General features: G+C 28.9%; 1 protein-coding gene across 1 annotated transcript; it reads left to right on the forward strand.

Moving 5' to 3' along the window:
• Nucleotides 1-371: 371 nt before the first annotated feature.
• LOC122501799 (probable E3 ubiquitin-protein ligase bre1) lies at nucleotides 372-9,074 on the forward strand. Its single transcript, XM_043611547.1, has 2 exons — nucleotides 372-609; nucleotides 8,264-9,074. The coding sequence occupies exon 2, from the start codon at nucleotides 8,267-8,269 to the stop codon at nucleotides 8,822-8,824; it is 558 nt and encodes a 185-aa protein (XP_043467482.1). The 5' UTR covers nucleotides 372-609; nucleotides 8,264-8,266; the 3' UTR covers nucleotides 8,825-9,074.
• The last annotated feature ends 13,757 nt before the right edge of the window (nucleotides 9,075-22,831 follow it).

Raw genomic sequence — 22,831 nt, forward strand, 5'->3', positions numbered from 1 at the left:
GAAAAAAAATTGTAATCTTTTACATAAATTAAAATAAAATTAAAATAAAATAAAATTATCAAGATCTACAATATGAACTATCGTTTCGAGTTTAAAAAACTTGTCAGTTAATTTTTCTCTATTTGAAAATTGAAATAAAAACACATTTTTTTTTAAATTTTAAGCATATGAACTTTTAAAGTTCTGGCATCTATTCAGTGCTTATTTTTATTTTGCACGTAAAAAAAATAATTGTCAGTTAAAAACAACTCGAGACATCAACTACTCGTAAGAGAATTTTTTTGCCAGATATATAAAATGACTAGCTTTCGTAGTCAGTTTTGCAGGTCAGAAGTTGAAACAATTACCCTAGTTTGTCGGATCCACGGTGTAACGTGACGTTACAAATTCTCCCGCGTCTGCCGTGAATGAGGCGATTGAACCCGGAAACGGCCGAAGGGCCTCGAGGGTGTCAATCGCCGAATTCGCGGACAGACGCGACACTTGTTGTTAGACCACGACACTTATCTCGTCATTTCCCTCAATTATATATCTCGCTCGTGATTCCGTGTGTGATTTTCCTTCGCTGTAAGTTCGACTGCCGTCCAGTGTTTTGGATTATCGACATTCGTAAGTTCAATAAATATTTTTAATAATATTAACTCTATTTATTTACAATTCTCCCTTCCTTCACACCTTTTCCTTCACAACATAATTGGAGATCCGGGCAACCAATTATAAATTGGCGCCCAACGAAAAAACCCATCTTTCCATTCCTTTTTCTGAAAGAAAATCCTTCAGAAATACCTTTTTTCAACATCTTTGTTTTGTTGAAAATTCCCAAAGTAATTTTTTCATAATTTTGTTTATGAAAAACCCCAGAAAATTCATTTATTTTTTCATCATTTTTTAATTGTTGAAAATTCCACCTGTCACCTCATGGCCACCTAACCCCCAAATCAAATCTTTTTTCCTGTTTCCCATATTTATTTAAACATTTTTCTATTTTGTGCATGAAGATTATTGATATTTATTATTGTTATATTGTATATTTTGACAAATATGACAAATTTTTCATGTGACTGACACAGACAACGACGAAAATTGTGTGAAAATAAGTGCGCGAAAAAGCCGGTAAAAAATTAATCGTGAAAATTCTTTAAAATCGTGACTAAATTCGTGAAAATCAACGAAAATTAGTGAAAATTAATGAAAATTACGGAATATAAAATCGAAAATTAAAAAGAAAAAGTGAATTTATCGATTATTTTTGGAAATATTTCGCAATAGATAGACGCCGGTAGCATTATTTTCATTGTCAAGGTCGTGTATAGTGTAGCGCAAGTAACAACAGAAAAAACACAAACACGACATAGTCGCGAATAAATTGAAAAATAATTTCGTCAAAATTCAGAAATAGAATTTGTATACGCGGTGTCAAATTAAATTTAATCGAAAATTTAGAAAATAAAACTTTGTGAAAAATCGATGCGTATACCGGGTGACTCAAAAATTTAATATCGAGAAAAACTTAGAATATAAAGACACAGTGACCAACTTATACCGGGTGACACATTTGAACAGTCGTTTAATAGGAAGTAGATCCAAATAGTGATAACAATTAATAAATAAATTTAATTCCGGATAATAAATGAAAATTAATTGTTGAAAATACGTGGAAAAATTTTCTTTTATTTTTTTTTCTTTCGGTTTTCGATATTAACCAGTTAGAAAGATAATAAAAATTTTTTTTTTGCGACTTATACCGGGTGTGTCAAAAGTGTCAATTTATTTTTTTTTCTTTTTCTTTTTCTTTTCGAATTTTTCGAAATAGAACGTGTAATTAATTTTTGTTTTCGGAAAAACACATAGATAGAAAATAAATTTCAGAAAAATTGTTGAAAAATAGTTCGAACATTTGTGATTGAAGTCAAAGAGCAATAGAAACTTTTTTCTCACATAGAATCCATAACGATGGATATAAATTAGCGGAAAATTTTTTCTTTTTTTGCTTTTTGGCGTGAATTGAAATTTGTAGAATAGATTAAATAACGATTTGAATTTAACTCTAACTTTTCGATAATTAATCACAAATGACTTCGAGACGTATTTTGAGATCAACAACGAGAAAAATGCGGGAAGACAAGGAAACAGAAAATTTTGCGGACAGCGAAACGGAAACAGCGAGCGAAACTGACTCCCCCCCCAAACAAAATACTCCCGGCCAAAAGGATGCGCAAAACAAGTCGCATATTTTGGAAGCCACTATCCAGAGGCAAGAAGCAATGCTTCGTGCCTTCATGGAAATCACACCTCCAGAAAAATTGAAATTATTAAATTTCGATTCATCGTTGCCACTCCCCCCTAAATCACAACAAGGCACAGCGAACGCATCTCTGCCCTTGTCCAAGCAGAGTGACCGAGAAAATGCACCCAGTGCAAATTCAATATTGCAGCAGTATTATAAAACGGTAAAGAAAACTGTTGGCAATTCGGAAAAATTAACGGAAAATTTTTCGGAAAAATCAAAAGACGGAACTTTTGATATTAATTCGTTTATAGGGACAAACAGCCAAATGATTAAAGATCGAAACGAATTAACAGCATACGACGAAATGCTTAGAACAGAAAGGGAAAAATTGCGTGAAAAAGAAAAGCGATTAGAAATCGAACATAGGAAAATTGTGCAGGAAAAATACAAACCGTCAGCACATAGTTCGATAAACAAAAATAATCATAATAACAGTGATTCGGAAGATAGTTTTCGAACAAAATTAGATAATTATTTCGAGTCAGACAAACGCAAAATGAGGGAAAAAAGACAAAATGTCCAATTTAAAAATAAAAGTAAAAATCAAGAATTTAACTACGAATGGCCGAACGATAGTGAAATAGGAATCGTAGACGAACCCAAAAGTTTAGGAACTATTTCGAAAGAGAAAAACATTAATTTTCATCGGGAATTAAAAGAAAAATCAGCAGAGCTAGATCAATTCAAAAATGAAATATCGATACGCGATAAGGAATTAGATCAACTTAGATTAGAATTAGACCGAATGAAAATTACGATGGAAAATGTAATAAAAAATAAAAATCCAAATTTTGAAGAAAATAGCACGGAAAATTCGGAAATTGAAAATCCAAATGCCCAAGTAGACAACAATCGACATTTTGGAAACTTCAATAATCATTTTCCTTTTGGCATGTTACAAACACCTTTTCAAATCATGTCAAATTGGCCAGTTAAATTTCATAATAATAAAACGGACAACCCAGTTCAATTTTTAGAAGAATTATTTAGATTTATGCGAGGTTACGAAATCCCGGAAAATCGTGTGTTAGAAAATATCGACGCAGTGTTAGCGGACGAAGCCCTGGAATGGTGTAGAACGGTTCGACACAATTGGTTTTCTTTACAAGATTTTCGTGAAGAATTCGAAAGAACATTTCTGGACGAAAAGTTTTACGAAGAAATCAACACGAAAATAAAATATTGCAATCAGAAAGAGGGAGAAGAAATTCAAACTTTTCTGATTGGGATAAGAAAACTTTTTGCAAGAATTTACCCGCGAAAAGGTCTACAGTGGGAATTACGTCGTGCTTATGAAAACATGCGAATAGAATATAAAATGTACATTCAAAGAAACGATTTTAAAAATTTCGAGGAATTAGAAAGTTTAGGTAAAGAATTCGAAATTGAAAGAAATAAATCGAAAATTCGCGGACAAACGTTAACAATCACAACAGACAAAAAAGAAAACTCGACTAGTGATAAACCGAAACAAAACTCAAATCAGGGAAATTCTAGAGGATTTGGTGGAAGTTCGAAATTCCATTCAAAGTCTTCTGGAAACTATCATAGAAAATGGTCAAATGGCCAACCGAAAGTAACTTTTCCACCGGACACAACTACAAACGGTAGTAACGGTCAGAAAATGTTGGAAAATTCTTCTGAAAACCCAAATCCAGAAAATAGTCTTCAAGTAATAATACCAAACCATTCTTCTGCAGGGAATGGAATTAACAATGCCAAGACGAATCCAAACGGAAAAAATAACCAGAAAAATTTTTCTAATTCACCAAAAAAATGTTACGGATGCGGAAAAGTAGGTCATTTTCGTAGAGATTGTAGGTCGGAAAATCAGGGAAACGAGTAGAGGGGGTACTGAAAAATCCAGTATCCCCAAGAAATGTCGAAATACCAGAAAATTGTGATACGTTAATTAAAGACTTAAGATTCTTTACGAATATCAAATACAAAGAAGTAACTTTTAAAACTTTAATCGATACAGGTGCTACTAGTTCATTTTTCGGTCATAAAAATTGGATATACTTACAAATGTATGGTATTAAATTAGAACCGGTGAAGAATAAACTTGTAACAGCAGCAAACGGTGAAAGTTTACAGATAATAGGTAAAGTTACAATACCTGTAGAAATTGGTAATGTTTCGAAAAATCTAACGTTTAGAATAGTTCCAGCATTAAAAGGTTACGGAATTTTAGGAATAGATATGTTACGCGAACTAGGAATGAAATTAGATTTCGAAACGGACACATGGTCACTGAAAGATTTACCTAACGTACTTTACAAAATCGGGAATAAATCAGATAACGAAATAGAAAAAATGAACAAAATCGAAACCAAAATACGTGAAGTAGGATCGCAAACAGGATGGTCCAGTTCACAACGAGAAAATCGGAAAAATTTCGCGCAAAAATCCCAAGAAAATAGGTCAAAATCAGGAAAAAATTTTGGACCAAAATTCGAGAATAAAAAAGAAAATTCAGGAAAATTCGAGAAAAAATTCGAATTCGGAAAATCGGAAAATATAGATACGAAAAATAGTAGGAAAAATACGAAAATTTTTCCAAGGGTCGACCCGAGAAATGATAGAAAAATTCCAGAAATTATACCAAGACAATCCTTACAACAGTCGAAAATTCCTACCCAAAACCCAATCCCAAAACCCCGGAAAATTCCTCCAAGGTTAATGGACATTCCCTTATCAAACAGATTTGATAACTTAGAATTGGACTCTAGTCTTGACGAGACAGACGAACCATATCTCTTTCCAATCGACAACCCACGTAAAAAACAGTGGTATAAAAAAGCGGAATTGAATAGGAAAATTAGCGAACGCGAAAAATGTTCGGAAAATTGGCGAAAACGAGAAAATTCGCGAAAAGTAGAAAAAGAAAATGAATCGGAAAAATTGAAAGCCGAAAATTTAGGATCGAAAAATTGTATGACAACTGGAAATAAATTTCGTAAATCGTTAAATACGAAATGGATAAACTTTAAAAACAACGCGATAATTAACAACAATATTCAGGAAAAAATATTGCGAGAACCGAGTTGTTTAGAGGAAACAGAATTTTGTTCAGGACTTGTTGAATTGTCCGAGGAAGAACAAGAATTCTTAAATAAATTTTTAAAAGTTAGATTACCACCCCCCGAGGAAATTTTAAAAGCTACTCATTTGACAGAACACGTTATTGACACGCAGGGTACAGCTCCAATAAAACAGAGATATTATTATGTATCGCCGAAAATTAAAGAGGAAATTATTAAGGAAATTAAGAGAATGTTACGCGAAGGTATTATTGAGCCGAGTAATAGCAATTGGTCGAATCCAATTGTTATGATCAAAAAAGCGAACGGTACATATAGATTATGCCTTGACTTCAGAAAAGTCAATGCAGTGACAAAAAAGGACCTATATCCGGTTCCGTTAATGGCCGAAATTTTAGATATGCTCAGAGCCGCGAAATACATTTCTAAAGTCGATTTGAAGTGGGCGTATAATCAAATCCCGTTGAGCGAAGAGTCCAAGGAAAAAACGGCTTTCGTAATTCCTGGTTTTGGAATGTTCCAATACAAGCGAATGCCGTTTGGACTTTGCAATGCTCCCGCAACGTTCCAACGATTAATGGACAAAATTATTACGCCTGACCTCAAACCGAAAGTTTTCTGTTATCTCGACGACATAATTATAGTTTCTCAAACGTTTGACGAACACATGAAATATCTGGAAATAGTATTAGGAAAATTAAAAGAAGCAGGGTTGACAGTTAATTTCGAAAAAAGTGAATTCGGTTGTGCGGAGGTAAAATACCTAGGTTTCGTAGTTAACGAAAGAGGACTGCAAATCGATGACGACAAAGTCAAACCCATTCGAGAATTTCCGACTCCTAAAACTATTAAACAGTTACAACGTTTTATAGGAATGGTTAGCTGGTACCGACGATTTATCCCACATTTCGCTGAAATAATTGAACCGTTACAAAAATTACTACGAAAAAATGTAAAATGGACTTGGACCGAAAATCAGGAAACAGCAAAATTAAAACTGATCGAGTTGTTGACGACAGCTCCGATCTTGAATCCCCCTGATTTTCAACACACTTTCATACTAGAAACTGACGCAAGTGACACGGGTCTAGGCGCAGTTTTGACGCAAGACATTGACGGTAAAAACGTAGTAGTTGCTTACGGAAGTAAAAATTTAAGCGAAACAGAGAGAAAATATTCGACAACAGAAAAGGAGTGTCTCGCGGTGAAAACGTTTATAGGAAAATTTCGACAATATTTAGAAGGTAGTCATTTTAAAGTAATAACTGATCACATTGCTTTAAAATGGCTACACAATTTGAAAAATCCTACAGGACGCTTGGCGAGATGGGCGTTGGAACTATCGGAACATGATTTCGAAATAATATATCGAAAAGGTTCAGCGAACGTAGTTCCAGATGCGTTGTCGAGAGTTTTCGAAGAAAAACAAGAAAATCCTGAGATACTAAAAATCGAATTAAGCGAAAGTCAAACTGAAAATACGTGGTACGAAACGAAAATGAGAATAATAAAATCAAAACCTCACGAACATGAAAACTGGCGAATTCGAGATAATCAATTATATTTTTATAGACCCGATCCGTTAAAATCTCCCCTCCTTAAAGATGAAAATCCGTGGAAATTAGTTATTCCGGAAAATTTGCGAAAACAAGTCTTAACAGAAAATCACGATAATGTACAGGCAGGACACTTAGGTGTAGAAAAAACTTTTCATAGAATTTGCGAAAATTTTTTCTGGCCAGGAATGTACACTGATATCGTGAAATATATAAGAAAATGTAAAATTTGTCAACAAACAAAAGCGAATAATAAACCGAAAATAGGACCAATGGGAAAAAGAATAGTTGAGGAGCCATGGACGATGGTTGCCTCAGACATTATAGGCCCGTTACCTCTTTCGAAAAATCGCAATAAATACATTTTAGTTTTCACCGATTTATTCACGAAATGGGTAGAAATTATACCAATCAAGAAAGCGGATGGAAAAACTATCGAGACCGAATTTCACAAGAAAATTATTTCGAGATGGGGAACTCCCAGAATTTTAATTTCGGATAATGGCACCGAATATGCCAACAAAGTTATCAGGGAAATGTCGGAAAAATTCGGAATCAGGCATTCGTTTACTCCTAAGTACTACCCACAAGCGAACCCCACCGAAAGAACGAACAGATCAATCAAAACGGCCATAAAAGCTTACCTAGACAAAGAGCAAAATCTTTGGGATAAAGATATCGAAGATTTGCAATTTGCTCTAAATACAGCCAAACATTCATCAACAAAATTCACCCCAGCTTTTCTAAACTTAGGTCGTGAACTTCAACCTTTCCAAACACTGAAAAAAGATTTCGAAAATCCAGACGAAATTGAATTTCAGGAAGTTGACAAATGGACAGAAAGACTAAGACGATTACAAATTATTAAGGACGAAGTTCAACGAAATTTAGATAAAGCGAACGATAACCAAGCGAAATATTACAATTTGCGTAGGAGAAAATTAGAATTCGAAGTAGGAGATCTTGTATGGAAGAAAGACAAATCTCTTTCTAGCAAAGATCTAGGAATTGCGCGAAAATTGAAAAAAGATTTCGAAGGCCCATATAAAATAATTCGAAAAATTTCCCCCACAATGTATGAATTAGGGAAAATTCGTGGAAAATCGATAGGATCGTGGAATATAAACGATTTGCGAAAATTCGTGGAAAATAAAAATTAGAGAAAATGTTCAGCAAAATATAGAAACTTACTCAAAATCAGTAAAAATTCATAGGAAAATTAAATAGAAACATAAGAAAATTAGTTTAAAATTAGAAAAATATTACACGAAAATCGAAGGAAAATTGTAGGAAAATAAGACAAAACAAACAATTATTTTTATTTTTTTTTACATTAACGAATGTGAACTAAAAATGAAAATTCATCTTTGCAGAAAATGAACCGAATCCACTTGAACACAGAAGGAACAAAAAAAACTACGCTAGAAGGAATTACCACAGAGATAAATAAAATGCAAGAGAAAATTAACAAAATTACAACAAAAATGAACAAATACAAGAACAAATATAACGAGCTGGAGGATAAACGACAAGAATTAAAAAATCAAATTAATAGATTAAACATTTGGAAAATAAATATAAATAAACCTCTAAACAACAACAGCAGCGAAGAAGAATCGAGTTCAGAACCGGAGACGGTAGTAGAAAATATAACCAACCAAGAAAGCCACAAGGAGAAAATCGACTACGAAATAAGGGAGGAGGAAACAAAGGAAGAAGATAACATGGAGATGATCGACTTCAGCAAACACGAATACTCAAAAGAAAAGGAAAAAGAAGTATTCCTCGGCAAGCTTCGCTGGCGCTGCGACCGCCGTAAAAAATTAGAGGAAAATGTAGAAGAGAGGAGGCTACAGGAAGAAGAATGGACGAGATTAAGAGAAGATAACAAGATAGAAATCGAAAACTATTTGAAATCTCAACAACAAAAATAATAAGGAAGATAATATCACACGAATTTAATTTTTCTTTATCATACTTTTTCTTTTCTCTTCGTATTTCTAATAAAAATAATAATGATCTCAAAGTTCGTTACCAAAACAACAATTCAATTTTGTTCTCCACAATCAAAAAATTTCTGTTCTCTCGTATACACCTTCACAAACTTTTTGTTCTCTTTTGCTTCCACATAAAATGCGCTTTTATTTTTCTTACTTAAACAACATACGAGATAATCATTAGAGATCAACAATGTAAAACTATTGTACCTACAAAGAAATAAAATAAAACAATATACAAAATAACAAGACAATCACAAATTTTTGAAAATTAATTAAAAAAAAAAAAAAAAAAAAAAAATAAGAATAACACGAATAAAAATTTTTTTTTTTCATTTCTTCTAACAAATCTTTATTTTTAATTTTTTTTCTCTCAGTACAAATAAAAGGAAGATTCTTTTTTTTGTGGATTGTTACAGGAAATAATGGAAAATAAGGAGATTTGGCCATGCCGATTTTGCAGGAAAAACATAAGAAAATCACATTATCTACTTCACGACGAGTTTTGCCAAAAAAGGAACCTAAAGGCAAGAGCAGGTTACTGTGAGCCATCAGCCAACGGAAAGAAATATATACGAGCCAACTGGGACAAACGTCGAGAGGAATTGAAGGAATTTTTGGAGAATAGCCTAGTAGAAAATTCAAAAAAATTAGCGGAAAACAATAGTAAAGAAATAGTTGAATTTATAAACTTCGATACAAATTATGAAGAATTATTAGAAAATTAGCCGAAAATTTTTTTTGTCTGTAAGGGGTTACACTTCGTCCCGTTTAGGGGTAGGGGGGTGTAACGTGACGTTACAAATTCTCCCGCGTCTGCCGTGAATGAGGCGATTGAACCCGGAAACGGCCGAAGGGCCTCGAGGGTGTCAATCGCCGAATTCGCGGACAGACGCGACACTTGTTGTTAGACCACGACACTTATCTCGTCATTTCCCTCAATTATATATCTCGCTCGTGATTCCGTGTGTGATTTTCCTTCGCTGTAAGTTCGACTGCCGTCCAGTGTTTTGGATTATCGACATTCGTAAGTTCAATAAATATTTTTAATAATATTAACTCTATTTATTTACAATTCTCCCTTCCTTCACACCTTTTCCTTCACAACATAATTGGAGATCCGGGCAACCAATTATAACGGAAAACAATAGTGGAAAGTTGCTAACGATGTCACACCAACCGCTGCACCGAGTGCGCTGGTATTCTACGCTTTAATCGTCGACATAGCCAAATCCACTTCCGTCTCAAACTGCATCTTCCGCTTCGCCCTCTCAGTCTCTCTTTTGCATATATAGATTTGCTATACGACCCTATACTGACATGCTAATTATAAACAAATAACGACAAACAAACAGAAAATTTTTCCTCTCCTTTTAAACGTACCTGACTGTAAAATTTTACTTTCTGAAAACTCTAATTTTAAACTAATTAAAATATGACAGTGTTTCTTTGTGTTTCCCAGGTTATGTGGGGAATGACCTCTTTTGTTCTGCTGGAACCATTATAAACCACATTCGTTGGATTTAGTGTTCTTCTTTTACACAGTTTTCTTGAAAGTATCAAATTGATACTAAAGTGTGTGTCAATGTGGTACCAAAATTGTGAGTCAAATAAAAAATTAATCTAAATTTTGGTATCAAATTCATATACTTCAGAAATTAATTTAATACTTTCTTGTTTTCCTCGCACAAACTATGAAATTACCACGAATTTTAATAAAAAACATTCTAATTTTTCTATTTCTGACAATAATTTCTTTTTAAATAACTTCATTTTTGAAGAACTATCATAAAATTATTACTTAGACATTATTTAATGAATAATTTTACTTAAAGATTTAACAATTAATTGAATTTTAAATGATTGCAGAAATTCAATTATTTTTAAAAGCAATAAAATTTATACGCAAAAATTCAATTATAAAATTGTTAAAAGATTAAGTTAAAAAATTTAAAAAGATTCTCGTCAATATTTCAATTATCTTTAAAAATAATAAAATTCTTGGTAAAAATTCAATTATTTTCAAAAGTAATAAAATTGTACACAAAAATTCAATTAAGTTCAAAAGTAATAAAATTCTTCGCAAAAATTCAATTATGTTCAAAAATTGTAATCAATTATTAACTTTTATTATTATTAATTTTATTAATTATTTACAAATTTTTTATGGAACAAAAAAAATTTTAGTCAAAATTTCAATTATCATTGTAAATAATAAAATTCTTTTTTGAAATTCAATGATTTTCAATATCTACTATTTTAATAAAGTTTTTCAAAAGAATTCAATTATTTACAAATTTTTAAATAAATTTCTTCAGTAATTCAATTGTTTTCTAAAGTTTTAATAAAATTTTTGGTATAATTTCAATTATTTTCAAAAATTGACTTCAATTTAATGATTTTCAATATCTACTATGTTAATAAAATTTTCCAAATGAATTCAATTGTGTAAAAATTTTTTTTCTAAAATTCTACTCCAACATTTAATTATTTTTATAAGTAATACAAATTTTACAAGTATTCAATTATTTTCATAAATAATAAAAATTTAACAGGAATATTCAATTATATGCAATTTTTTTTATAAATTTCTTCTAAATAATTCAATTCATTTTATAAATAATAAAATTCATCGTAGAATTCAAATTATTTTTATTTTAATACAATTTAAAATATCGAATTCCTAGAAAAATGTAATTATTCTTAAAAATTTTATTAAAATTCGTATAAAGAAATTAAATATTTGAAAATTTATTGATAAAATTTTTTATGAGAATTCAATTTTAAGAACCATGCAATTATTCAATAAATTTTTTAATTTTTGTATTTAAATAATTGAATTCTCGTAGAATTTTCTAATAGAAATTGATTTAATAATTAATTCCAATTAAAAGTTAAGATAATAATTGAATATTAAAATTATAACATGAATTTTAAAAAATAATCGATTTTTGAATATTTTTGAAAATAATTACATTTTTCGAACAATTTACTTAAAATTCTTTTAAAAATAATTGAAATTCTGTGAAGAATTTTATTATTTAGAAAAATAATTGAATTTTTGTAATGAAGTTTTATTAAATTATTTTTAAATAATTGAAGTTCTGTGAAAAATTATATTATTTATGTAAATAGTTGAATTCTTACAAATAATTTTTATTAATTAATTTAAATTCTGTAAAGAATTGTATTATTTATGAAAAAAATTGAATTCTTGCAAGGAATTTATTCCATTTTTTTAAATAATTGAATTTTTTTTAGAAATTTTATTAAAATTGTAGATTTTAAAAATATTTTAATTTCAGCAAAGAATTTCATTATTTGTGAAATGTAATTGAATTCTTGCAAACATTTTTCGAAAATAATTAAATTTTTTGAAGAATTTATTTAAAAATTGTATTAAAAATAATTGAAATCCGATATAAAATTTTTTTTATTATTTATGAAAATAATAAAATAATAAATAATAATATTAAATATTAATAATATTAATTAATATTTAATATCAAAATATAAATCTTGCAAAATTTCCACGGAATCTCCACGGAAATTCCATGTAATTTTTCGTAATTAATTTGGTATTTTATTACTTTAAAATAATTTTCTAGAGTGACGACACGGACGCCTTAAGACCCTTAGTAAGCCTTAAGAAACATGAGTACACCTACTGAGATGACGTTACTAACTCCTTATAAATATGGAAGCTGATTTATGAATTGCGTAGATATAAGTGGCTTTTCTGTCCAAGCTGTCTTAAGCATAATGTCCTTAAGTAGCATCTTAAGATAGGGTTCTCCTTCTTGAATAACTTCCAAAAGTAGCTTTATTTACTGAAACTAAATATTCTCATTAAATATTCCAACTTTACATCATAACATTTTTGTTATACGCCATAACATTTATTCTTCATCTTAAAATTGAAAATTATCAAGGATCGCATTATTATCCAAGACTAGAATTATTTTAACAAAATCAGTATAATTTTTAAACTCATGATTTTCTTTAGGCTGTAAAACCAGACGTAGAGAGTAACAGGTGACATGCCCATTAAATTTAAGTATAAGATGCGTTGACGTTGAAAATTTTTTTGTCATAAATTCCTATCATGACTTTATACTAAAACAACAGATTGAAATTAGACCAGAAATGAATTTTCAATGTGTCCACTGATTTTTTAATTAAAATTCAGATTTTTGTGATTAATTTTTGAAATACTCTTCTCGTTTTTTTAAAGGGTCCATCGTGAGAAAGTCTCGTGCAATTAATGTTGGGAAAAGTTTGCCAGTAAAAAGGACGTTTTCCTAGAAAGTAATATGTAAGAGGAAATAAGCTTTTCTCGTATATTTTAGGATATCTGATGCCCCTGTCTCTTCCCTCAAGAGACGCTGAAAACTTAACTCGCTACCTAAATTCTGTTTTGGTGCCTTTATATGCGAAAGCCCTCTTTGCCCTGCGATATTTATACCAGTTTTCCCTTAATTGCCATCTAAACGGAGTTACACCGTAATTATCAAACGGGCGATATCACCTCGCAAAACTCCTCGCTTTTCTCGAAAGAAGCGTTCTAAGAGACGTTTTACAAGAAGCGAGAAAAAGAAAATACACTTTCAACTTTGAATCAATGTTTTAACAAAGTCGAGGTAACTGGATTCATTCTTGTCTGTCTCGCAAATAAGATTAAGTCGACAAGAACTCTCGAAAAGATTATAAAAAAAGAATTATCTTCTTCAAGTGAAACTGATAGCGCAAAGTTCTAAATCTTTATAAAACATCTCCAAAGTCTAAAGTTAATTACTAATTTTAAGAAATATTTTATGCGGAAATAAAGAAAGATAAGTGGGGAAAAATTTAAGAGAGGATGCTAGAAAGTAGAAAACTATAACACTCTTCGAATTCCAATAAAAATAAGCTGTTACAAACACGTGTCCTTTTCGATTAGCATAATGGCCAGAGTTTTACTAGTTGGCTCGAAAAATGTTAATATCTTATCCAGTCGCATGCAACAAAAACGCAGGTGTGGCGCACATGTCCTTAAAAGCTTTGACAAAACTCTTTTTCTACAATTTAATTTTATTTCGTTCGGGGTACAAATGGACTGCTATAAACGTTTACCTAGAAAACTTGATTTTTTCAGAAATAAAGGTAAACTATAAATAAACATTATTCCGTAAAAATAATTATTACTGTGTCAATAAGATTTCCTAGTACTTGTCCAAAACCTGCTGCTACACAATAAAAATAATTTTTCAGTTTAGGGACTTTTGGGAAATCTGCTTACAGATCAGCGTTGTCAGAAAAATTTAATTTTGTTATTTATGAAAACAATTAAATGTTTGCATAGAATTTTATCAACACTTTTTTTTTAAATAATTGTAATCTTTTGAAAAATTTAATTAAAATAGTTTTATGAAATTCAATCGAAAAAATTAAAATGTCACACAAGTAAAATATTCTCTGCTATATAAAACGGTATAAATTTTCGATTACTGATTCGATATCTTTTGTCTTTCTGAGTTAATATTGATTCGAAAGACTTACTGAACCAATATTGCATTACATATTAAATATTACAATCAGAATATTCGTTCAGTGTAGACTTTGATCAGATTTCGTCTTTCTTCATTTAAAAACCAATTACTCCTGTAGCGATTAATTAATTTTTTAAGATTCATTTTGTAATTTCTTCGAATAACCGAGAATATTCTGATTCACTCTTAAAATTATTAGATACTCAAAAAAAAGGTTCTATTACATTTATTTACGAATTTTGTTAATTTTAAAATTATTCAAAAGGGGCCGTTCAAAAAATACGTAACGCTTTAGGGGGGAGGGGGGGTCAAGCTATTTGTTACGGTCAGCAGAAAAAATGGCGCTAATGTATACAACATTGCGTTACATGGGGGGAGGAGGGGGGTCCAAATTTCCGAAAAATAGCGTTACGTATTTTTTGAACGGCCCCAAAACACCAATAACTTCATTTTCAAATAAATATCTAAATCATTATTACTTTTTCGTTTTAGTCAGACTTCATTTCCTATTTTTCTAAAATAAGTAGTATAGGTATAACCATGTTTTGGTCCGACGTTATATTCTATTATTAATGTTTTTCTAATTTAAGTAGTAAAAATAAATTTTAGTCAGACGTGTAATATAATATTTTTCGAATTTTTTCAAAATATAAGTAGAAAAAAAAGTTTTACTCTGATATAATTTCATACTTTTCGAATTTTTTAAAAAATCAGTAGTAAAGACATGTTTTGGTCAGACTTCATTTCCAATTTTTTGTATTTTTGCAAAATAAGTGGAAAAAAACAAGTTTTAGTCAGAGAGAATTTCATATTATTTGTATTTTTCTAAATTAAGTAGAAAAAAACAATTTATAGTCAGACATAATTTCCAATTTTTCATAATTATGTAGTAAAAATATTTTTTTAATCAATTTTTATTATAAAATTCTACGAGAATTCAATTATTTCAATACAAACATAAAAAATTTATTGAATAATTGAATGTTTCCTAGAATTGAATTCTTATACATAATTTTATCAACAAATTATTATAAATAATTGAATTCTTTCGACAAATTTTATTCAAATTTTTAAAAATACTTACATTTTTCGAGAAATTCAATTTTTAAAATTGTATTAAAAATAATTGAAATTCTGCAATGAGTTTTATTATTTTTTAAAATAATTGAATTCTTGTGATGAATACTATTATTTTTGAAAATAATTGAATTTTACAATGAATTTTGTAACAATTTCTGAAAATAATTGAATTTTGTCAAAGATTTTTGCTATTTATTTATAAAGATAATTAAAGAATTGACAATTATTTTAGATTTATTCAAAATAATTGAATTTTGTCGAAAAATTTTATTAAATTTGGAGATAATTGAATTCTTATGATGAACATTGTTATTTATAAAAATAATTGAATTTGATAATGAATTATATTAAAATTTCTGAAAATAATTAAATTTTGCTATTCATTTATAAAAATAATTAAAGAATTGACAACTTTTTTTAGATGTTTTAAAAATAATTGAATTTTTGTGAAGAGTTTTTTTAATTTTGAAAATAATTGCATTATTATATTAAATATTGTTATTTATAAAAATAATTGAATTTTGCAATGAATTTATAAAAATCCTGAATATTTTTGAATTTCGGCAAAGAATTTTGAGATTTATAAAGATAATTGAAATGTTGATGAAATTTTTTTTTTAATTTTTGAAAATAATTCAATTTTTTAGAGTTCATGGAAATTTCATAGTTTAATAGGTCGGCAAAAAAACACAAAAATTCAGAATTGTCTTTTAAATTCTAACCGTTCTTAATTTTCCAGTACAAAAATAAAAGGAAACAATTAAAGAAAGAAAATAATTTCCGAGAAAATTACCAGAAATAATAAAGTAAATGACCGGGTTAGGAATTTAAAGATGTGAAAAAAGTTAAATTGAAAATCAATAAACAAAGGAAGTGCCGCGAGCGCTGTTAAGGGTTTGAGAGATAGACTTTTGCGGCGTAAGTTTGTAAAATATTTTGCTCTAGGGTCGAAACGATTCCAAAGAGAACGTTGCAGTTTCCTCCTCCAGTTAAGTTGAATCAATTGAAAAAGTTCGGTTTCCTCTCGTTTAGAGCCGCCGCGCGCAATTCTCGTATTGCCGCAGGATTTTCTTTTGCTTGGAAAAAGTAACGATAGATCGACTTTAAGGCCGAAAACTTGGACGCAAGGAGAAACTCGTTTCCTGCTTCCGGTTAGCAGGCGAAATCGAGAAGAGTAAAACGAGCTTGAAAATCACTATTCGGCGTCTCTAAAGTGCGCGGATAGTCTTTCTCCACTTTTCAAACTTCTAATCCAAACTCATTTCCCACTTTTTCAACTTTAAGAAACAAAATATCAGGAAATTATTTCTATTTATATATCGTTCCTTGTTTTCAAAACTTTATACGCTACTAACAACAATTTGTGCACTTCTTACTTCCCTTTTTTGAATAAAATTAGAAATTTAAAAAATTTTTATTTACAATTTTTTTTCATAAAAATAAAATATTCAATATTCAATAACTTTTAATAAATATAAGAATTTTCTTATAAATTCTAAAAATTTAATTTTTCCCAGTATTTTTAATAAAAATCCCTGACATTTATACTTTTTTAATTATTTTGTGATTTTTGTTTTATTATATTTTTTTTATATTTATTATAACTTTTAATTATTATAATCCGTACACATAAATAAATAATATTTTGTTCAGCGTGTGTTTTGTGGGATTACTTGAAACATCAATTATTAAATAGTAACGTAAAATATTAATTATCAAAAATTACCATAATTCCAATATTATTTCAGATATTTTAATAATTGATTTTTACCTAAAGTTTTCCATTTTTTTAATTTTTAAATTTTTTTATATCTTTCATAAGTATTCATTATTAATTTAAATATTTTTTGATTTGTAAAATAATTTTAATTTTGAAAGCTTTTGATATCTTTCATAAATATAAATTATAAATTCAAATGTTTAATTAAATTTTTTACAAAACGGACATTTTAATTAAATTTAGTTTATATTGCAAAGAGATATTTACAATAAGAGAAAAAACGTGTATAAAAGATAAACTGTTTTCTAAAAGATTTTATACCCCAATAAAATGAACTCTAGGCGAATTAAATTTATTTGCGACTAACCACTGTAAGTCTGACAATAAATTCCGTTACTACTGCAGCATGTCTGACCTAAACATGGGTTATCTACTTAGGTTCATAAAAAGTCTGAGTGCTCGTCAAAAAGTTAAACTGTTGCTATACAACCAACTGCGTATGTCAATCAAATTTCTAATAAAGAACATTGACATTATAAAAAATTTTTATGTTTTTGTTTTCAATTCCATCAGGAGAAAAGTAATTTCAAAAAATGAATATAAACATTCAAGTTTTTATCATTTAGAAAAGAAAAAGAAAATATTCCCATCTTGGAGAAATCGTTGAATTAATTATCTCCGCCATTTGGAGCAATAATAAGTGTCATCTTCAAAGTGAATCTAAGACACTAGTTTACGGTTCATTTAACCAGTTTCTGCCCATTTTCAGCGTCTCAATAATTCAGAAATCAGCGGCGGTCGGGCGTCAGACTGCCTCTATTCTCCTAGAGCAAAGTCTTCTTTCATTAAATCCCATTACAATTCACTGTGAGGTCTTTGTTTAAAGCACAATGGCCATTGACTCACTGAAGTCAGTGGGCGTGGAGACAGGACACCATACGGAAGATTGAGTTGGTTCCGAGTCGAGCACTGAAAATCATTCACCAAAATACGTCCTCTTGTCAGAATTGGAAGGAGAAGTTCATTGTTTTGAATAGAGAGAACATTTTCACAGTTTGGAAAAAGTTTTCGGCTCTACTGTCTTCTTCTCAAAGGACTTCCTTCCGCTTTGGGGTCGAGCGGGTACAAAACAAGTTTCTAATTTTTAATACATATAAAAACTTTTGCTAATTTGGAGGACACTCGTCATAATTAATGTTGGAACTTTTTTGTTTTAAAAATTAACTACAATAATCTTTGTATTCATTCTTTCATTTTTTTTGTCTGTCCACACTTTGAAGTTAGTTTTTGTTTTTTTTTTCATTAAAAAAATATTGTTTCACAAATATGCTGGTATTTTTTTATGATTTATAAGAAAATAATATAAGAAATTAGAAAATTTAAAAAAACATATGATTAACAAATAAAAAATATACCCAAGTTTATCATATGCTTCTTTTCTATGACAAATTTCGTTTGACTGATCTAAATTATGCAAATTTTTCTTTCTTTTTATTTAAAAAAAAATATTAGAAAGTTGTTAATTTTTTACCAACTGATTCTTTTCATTGGAAAAAAACATGACATATTCTCGTTTCTTAATATTTTTGCATTAGAAAATTCTCAATTTTCAAAAGGAAATAATTTCTTCAAAATTGTTTTCATCATTTCATTTCAATTATTATTTTCTAAAATAATAAATTACAAAATAAGTAGTAAAGATATGTTTTGGTAAGACGTTATATTATATTTTTCGTATTTTTCCAAAATAATTAGAACAAACCAGTTTTAGTCAGACGTTATATTCTATTCTTCGTATTTTTCTAAATTAAGCAGTAAACATAAATTTTAGTCAGACTTCATTTCCTATTTTTCCTATTTTTCTAAAATAAGTATTAAAGATATGTTTTGGTCAGACATTATATCCAATTTTTCGTATTTTTCCAAATCAAGTAGTAAAAATAAATTTTAGTCAGACATCATTTTCTATTTTTCGTATTTCGATGGGTATTACGAAGAAAAACACTCTTAAAATTTCTTTGCAAGAAAACTAACACTTCCGATTTTTAAATTAAAAAATAAAGTTTTAATTTTTAAAACTAATTTAATTATATAAAATTTTTAAATAAATATTATAACACGAAAGAGAAAACTCAAAAAAACTTTTTTATTTTTGCAGAAAACATAAAATGAAAACTGTATTTTTAGTTATATTTTTTTCGAAAGTATTTTTTTTCGTCCTGAATCTGGATTGTGTTTATTTTCGTAACACTCATCGATTTTTCCAAAACAGGTTGTAAAAATAAATTTTAGTCAGTAGACTTCACTTCCCATTTTTAGTATTATTCCAAAATAAGTAGTGAAGACATGTTTTGGTCAGACGTTGTATCTTATTATTTGTATTTTTCTAAATTCAGTAGAAAAAACCAGTTTTAGTCAGAAATAATTTCATATTCATCGAATTTTCGAAATGAAGTATTAAAAATAAATTTTATTCAGACAGAAATTCATATTTTTCGTATTTTTCCGAGCAAAATAAGTAGAAAAAACCATTTTTAGTCAGACAGAATTTTATATTTTTCTAATTTTTCTAAATTAAGTAGTAAAAATAAATTTTAGTCAGACTTCATTTCTTATTTTTCGTATTTTTCCAAAATAAGTAGGAAAAACAAGTTTTAGACAGACGTAATTGATGAAATTTCTTTGGGAAATTTTATGAAAATAGCAGATAATTATAAAAACATTGAAATGAGGAAAGTATTTGAAAATAATTGAAATTTTGACAAGAATTTTATTGTCATTTTTGAAAATAATTGAATTTTGAAGAAGAAGTTTATTACTTTTGAAAATATTTGAATTTTTACAATTATTTTGTTACTTATCCAAACTTCAATTTTTTAATTTGTTTTTAACTAAAATTCTTCTACACTGTAAAAAATTTAGGGAGTTAACGGACTCGGGAGTTGGGAGTGAAATTTTTCGAGTTTAAAATCAACTCCAAAAGAGAGTTAATTTCTAACTCCCTTTATTCAACACCCGCGCGAGTTATTTTTTCCTTGGGGAGTTAGCATTTGGGTGTGAAATTTTAACTCTCTTTATTTAAGTCCCCTGGCATTAACTCCCCAATGAGTGAGACTTTTATAGACCCCCTGGTGGAGTTAAAATTTAACTCCCTTTTTTTACAGTGTATAAAACTATTATTTTTAATAATTAATCAATTCATTAAGAAATGTTCCTTAAGAATTAAGCGGTTTGAAAAGAAATTTTATTGTCCGAAATAGAAAAAGTGAAGGTTTTGTATTAGAATTCGTTGTAATTTAATAATTTGTAAGTTACCAAAATTCAGAATTTTTTTATGAAATCTTAAAAATTAATTTTTCCCAGTCTAGCTAACCAAAGAAATATGTTTGAAGTAAACATATTTTAAAATTAAATTGTAAACATAATTTGAAATTAAATTGTAAACATAATTTTTATTTAGTTCGATGTTAATTTTTTTGAGTTTTGACCCAAATTGTTATGTTATATAGAAGGTTTAAATATTGTTTTAGTTTTTATTTGGTCGTTTATCATTTATTTTTGTTAAATCAAACTTATTATGTGTTGAATCAAAATTATTATGTTTAACTTTAATTAAAAAATAATTTTTGGTTGACTGTATGAAAGTTGTATTTGTATTTGTATTTGTATTTGTAAAAATTTATTAGAGTTATTTAATTTGGTAAAAACTATAAAAAATAAATGTAGTTTATGAAATTTGTAAAAATTTCGTTTTTTAACCTGGAATTGTCATCAGGGAACTTGAAATAAGACGTCGATGAAGTTCACAACGTTTATTATCAACGATTGCAAAAACTAAAAATCTTTTTCTTGACGAAAGCAATAAAATGCTTTGTTTTAAAATTTTTCTATTTCTAATTATTGATAAAGAAAATTTACAAAAATGCTTTTGTGCAAAAATTTGAATAGGAAATATTGTTTCTGTTGAATCGTTGATTATAAACATTGTGAACTTCACCAACGTGAAATAAGCAAAAGCGTGACAAATAGCGAGCATCTTCTTTTGACTAAAGAATAATTAAAACAGTACTCTATTCCTCCTATAAAATGATTAATGGAAATTTACCTCGAAATAAAATTAATGGGTAACAAAAACCCAACATTGATCGACGTTGAAGGCTGATCCACGTTAAGTTCTTTTACCTTAATGCGGTAGATGATATCATGGAAACATGATTTAGCTAAGAGATGAACCTCGTTGGGCGTTAGAGCGGGTAATACGGTTTTAACGAACTGTTTTCCATAATGCTAGTAAAGCATTATCAGTACGTTGAGTGCAGCACTATCGTCGTGTTAGAATCCCTCTTCCAAGATTCAGCCCTGCTCGTGTTGTAAATTTCACGAGAAACTAAAACTAAAATGAATAACACTTTTCTGGTGGGGGGGGGGTATAAAAAGGCTGAGAATAAAGGATAATAAGACAAAGAACTTGTGAGCAAGGAAAGCTGAAAATCAAGAGAGCTTAAGGAGATTCAACAAAAAGCTCACTATTTAGCTCGCTCCTTCTATAGTTGGCTCGCGTCGAAGTGTAAAGAAAAAAATACGAAAAAAAATATAAATCAAAATAAAAGCGGAATTTTAATTAGCGTGACACTCGTTGGCATATTTTAAATTTCTTTACGCCTTGTCGACGACAACATATTTAGAGGCGAACATTATTGCTTTGTTTTGTTTGTTGTTTTCAATTGTTTATAGTTTAATTTTATCTTCAAAAACGTTTTTTCTAATTCATAATTTATAATTCATAATTTATTACAATTAAAATTAATTGATGAATTTAAATTAATAAAACTTTCGGTGGCCAGTGAAATATAAAGAAAAATTTGCAAAGTTATATCTGAGTGTAGAATGCAATTCCACATTCGGAGAGTGTATAATAGTTAATTAAATGAGCGAGTGGCCAACTCCATTAAAACTTGGGTCGTTTCAGTGATTTTATCGAGATTTGATAGCTTCCGAATAACTGAAATATCCACAAAGGGTGGCACCATTGGGGTCATAAAGGTGGTTGTAAATGTACAGCGTTCTGGAAAAATGTACTTTTTAGCAACGTGAATTTCTCACACCATTAAAGGCTTTGAATTTAACTGGTCTGAAAATGGAGAAGCAATTATCGTTTTTATCACTCTATTTAGAAATCGCGAGTTTTTATTTTATTAAAATTAAAAACTAGGAAACAATTTTTAACTATTCATCTACAAAATTTAACATAATATCCAAAAAAAAAAATATCAAATTTGAAGAATTATCGCTCTGTTGTTAAGAAATTCGTAAGAATAAAATTTTCTGTCTGGAATCTATAACAGGGCTCGAACCGGTGAAAGTATTTAAAAATACAGATTTTGCGGACCATTTACAGACCAATTACTGACAAAAATATAACCAGTCCGAGTCAAATAAGAAAACATTTTATTTTACTTAAAACTATAAATTAAATTTTTCAAAACTACAAAACATGAAGAAATGGATCAACTAATCAACTTCTTCATGTTTTATAACAAGTTCTTCAAAATTATTTTCACAGGAAAAAAAAGTCTGACTCCGTTTACACCTTAAATTCAGCCCATGTATTTCACA

This window comes from Leptopilina heterotoma, unplaced genomic scaffold, assembly GCF_015476425.1.
Source record: "Leptopilina heterotoma isolate Lh14 unplaced genomic scaffold, ASM1547642v1 Lhet_214, whole genome shotgun sequence".
Taxonomy (NCBI): Eukaryota; Metazoa; Arthropoda; class Insecta; order Hymenoptera; family Figitidae; genus Leptopilina; species Leptopilina heterotoma.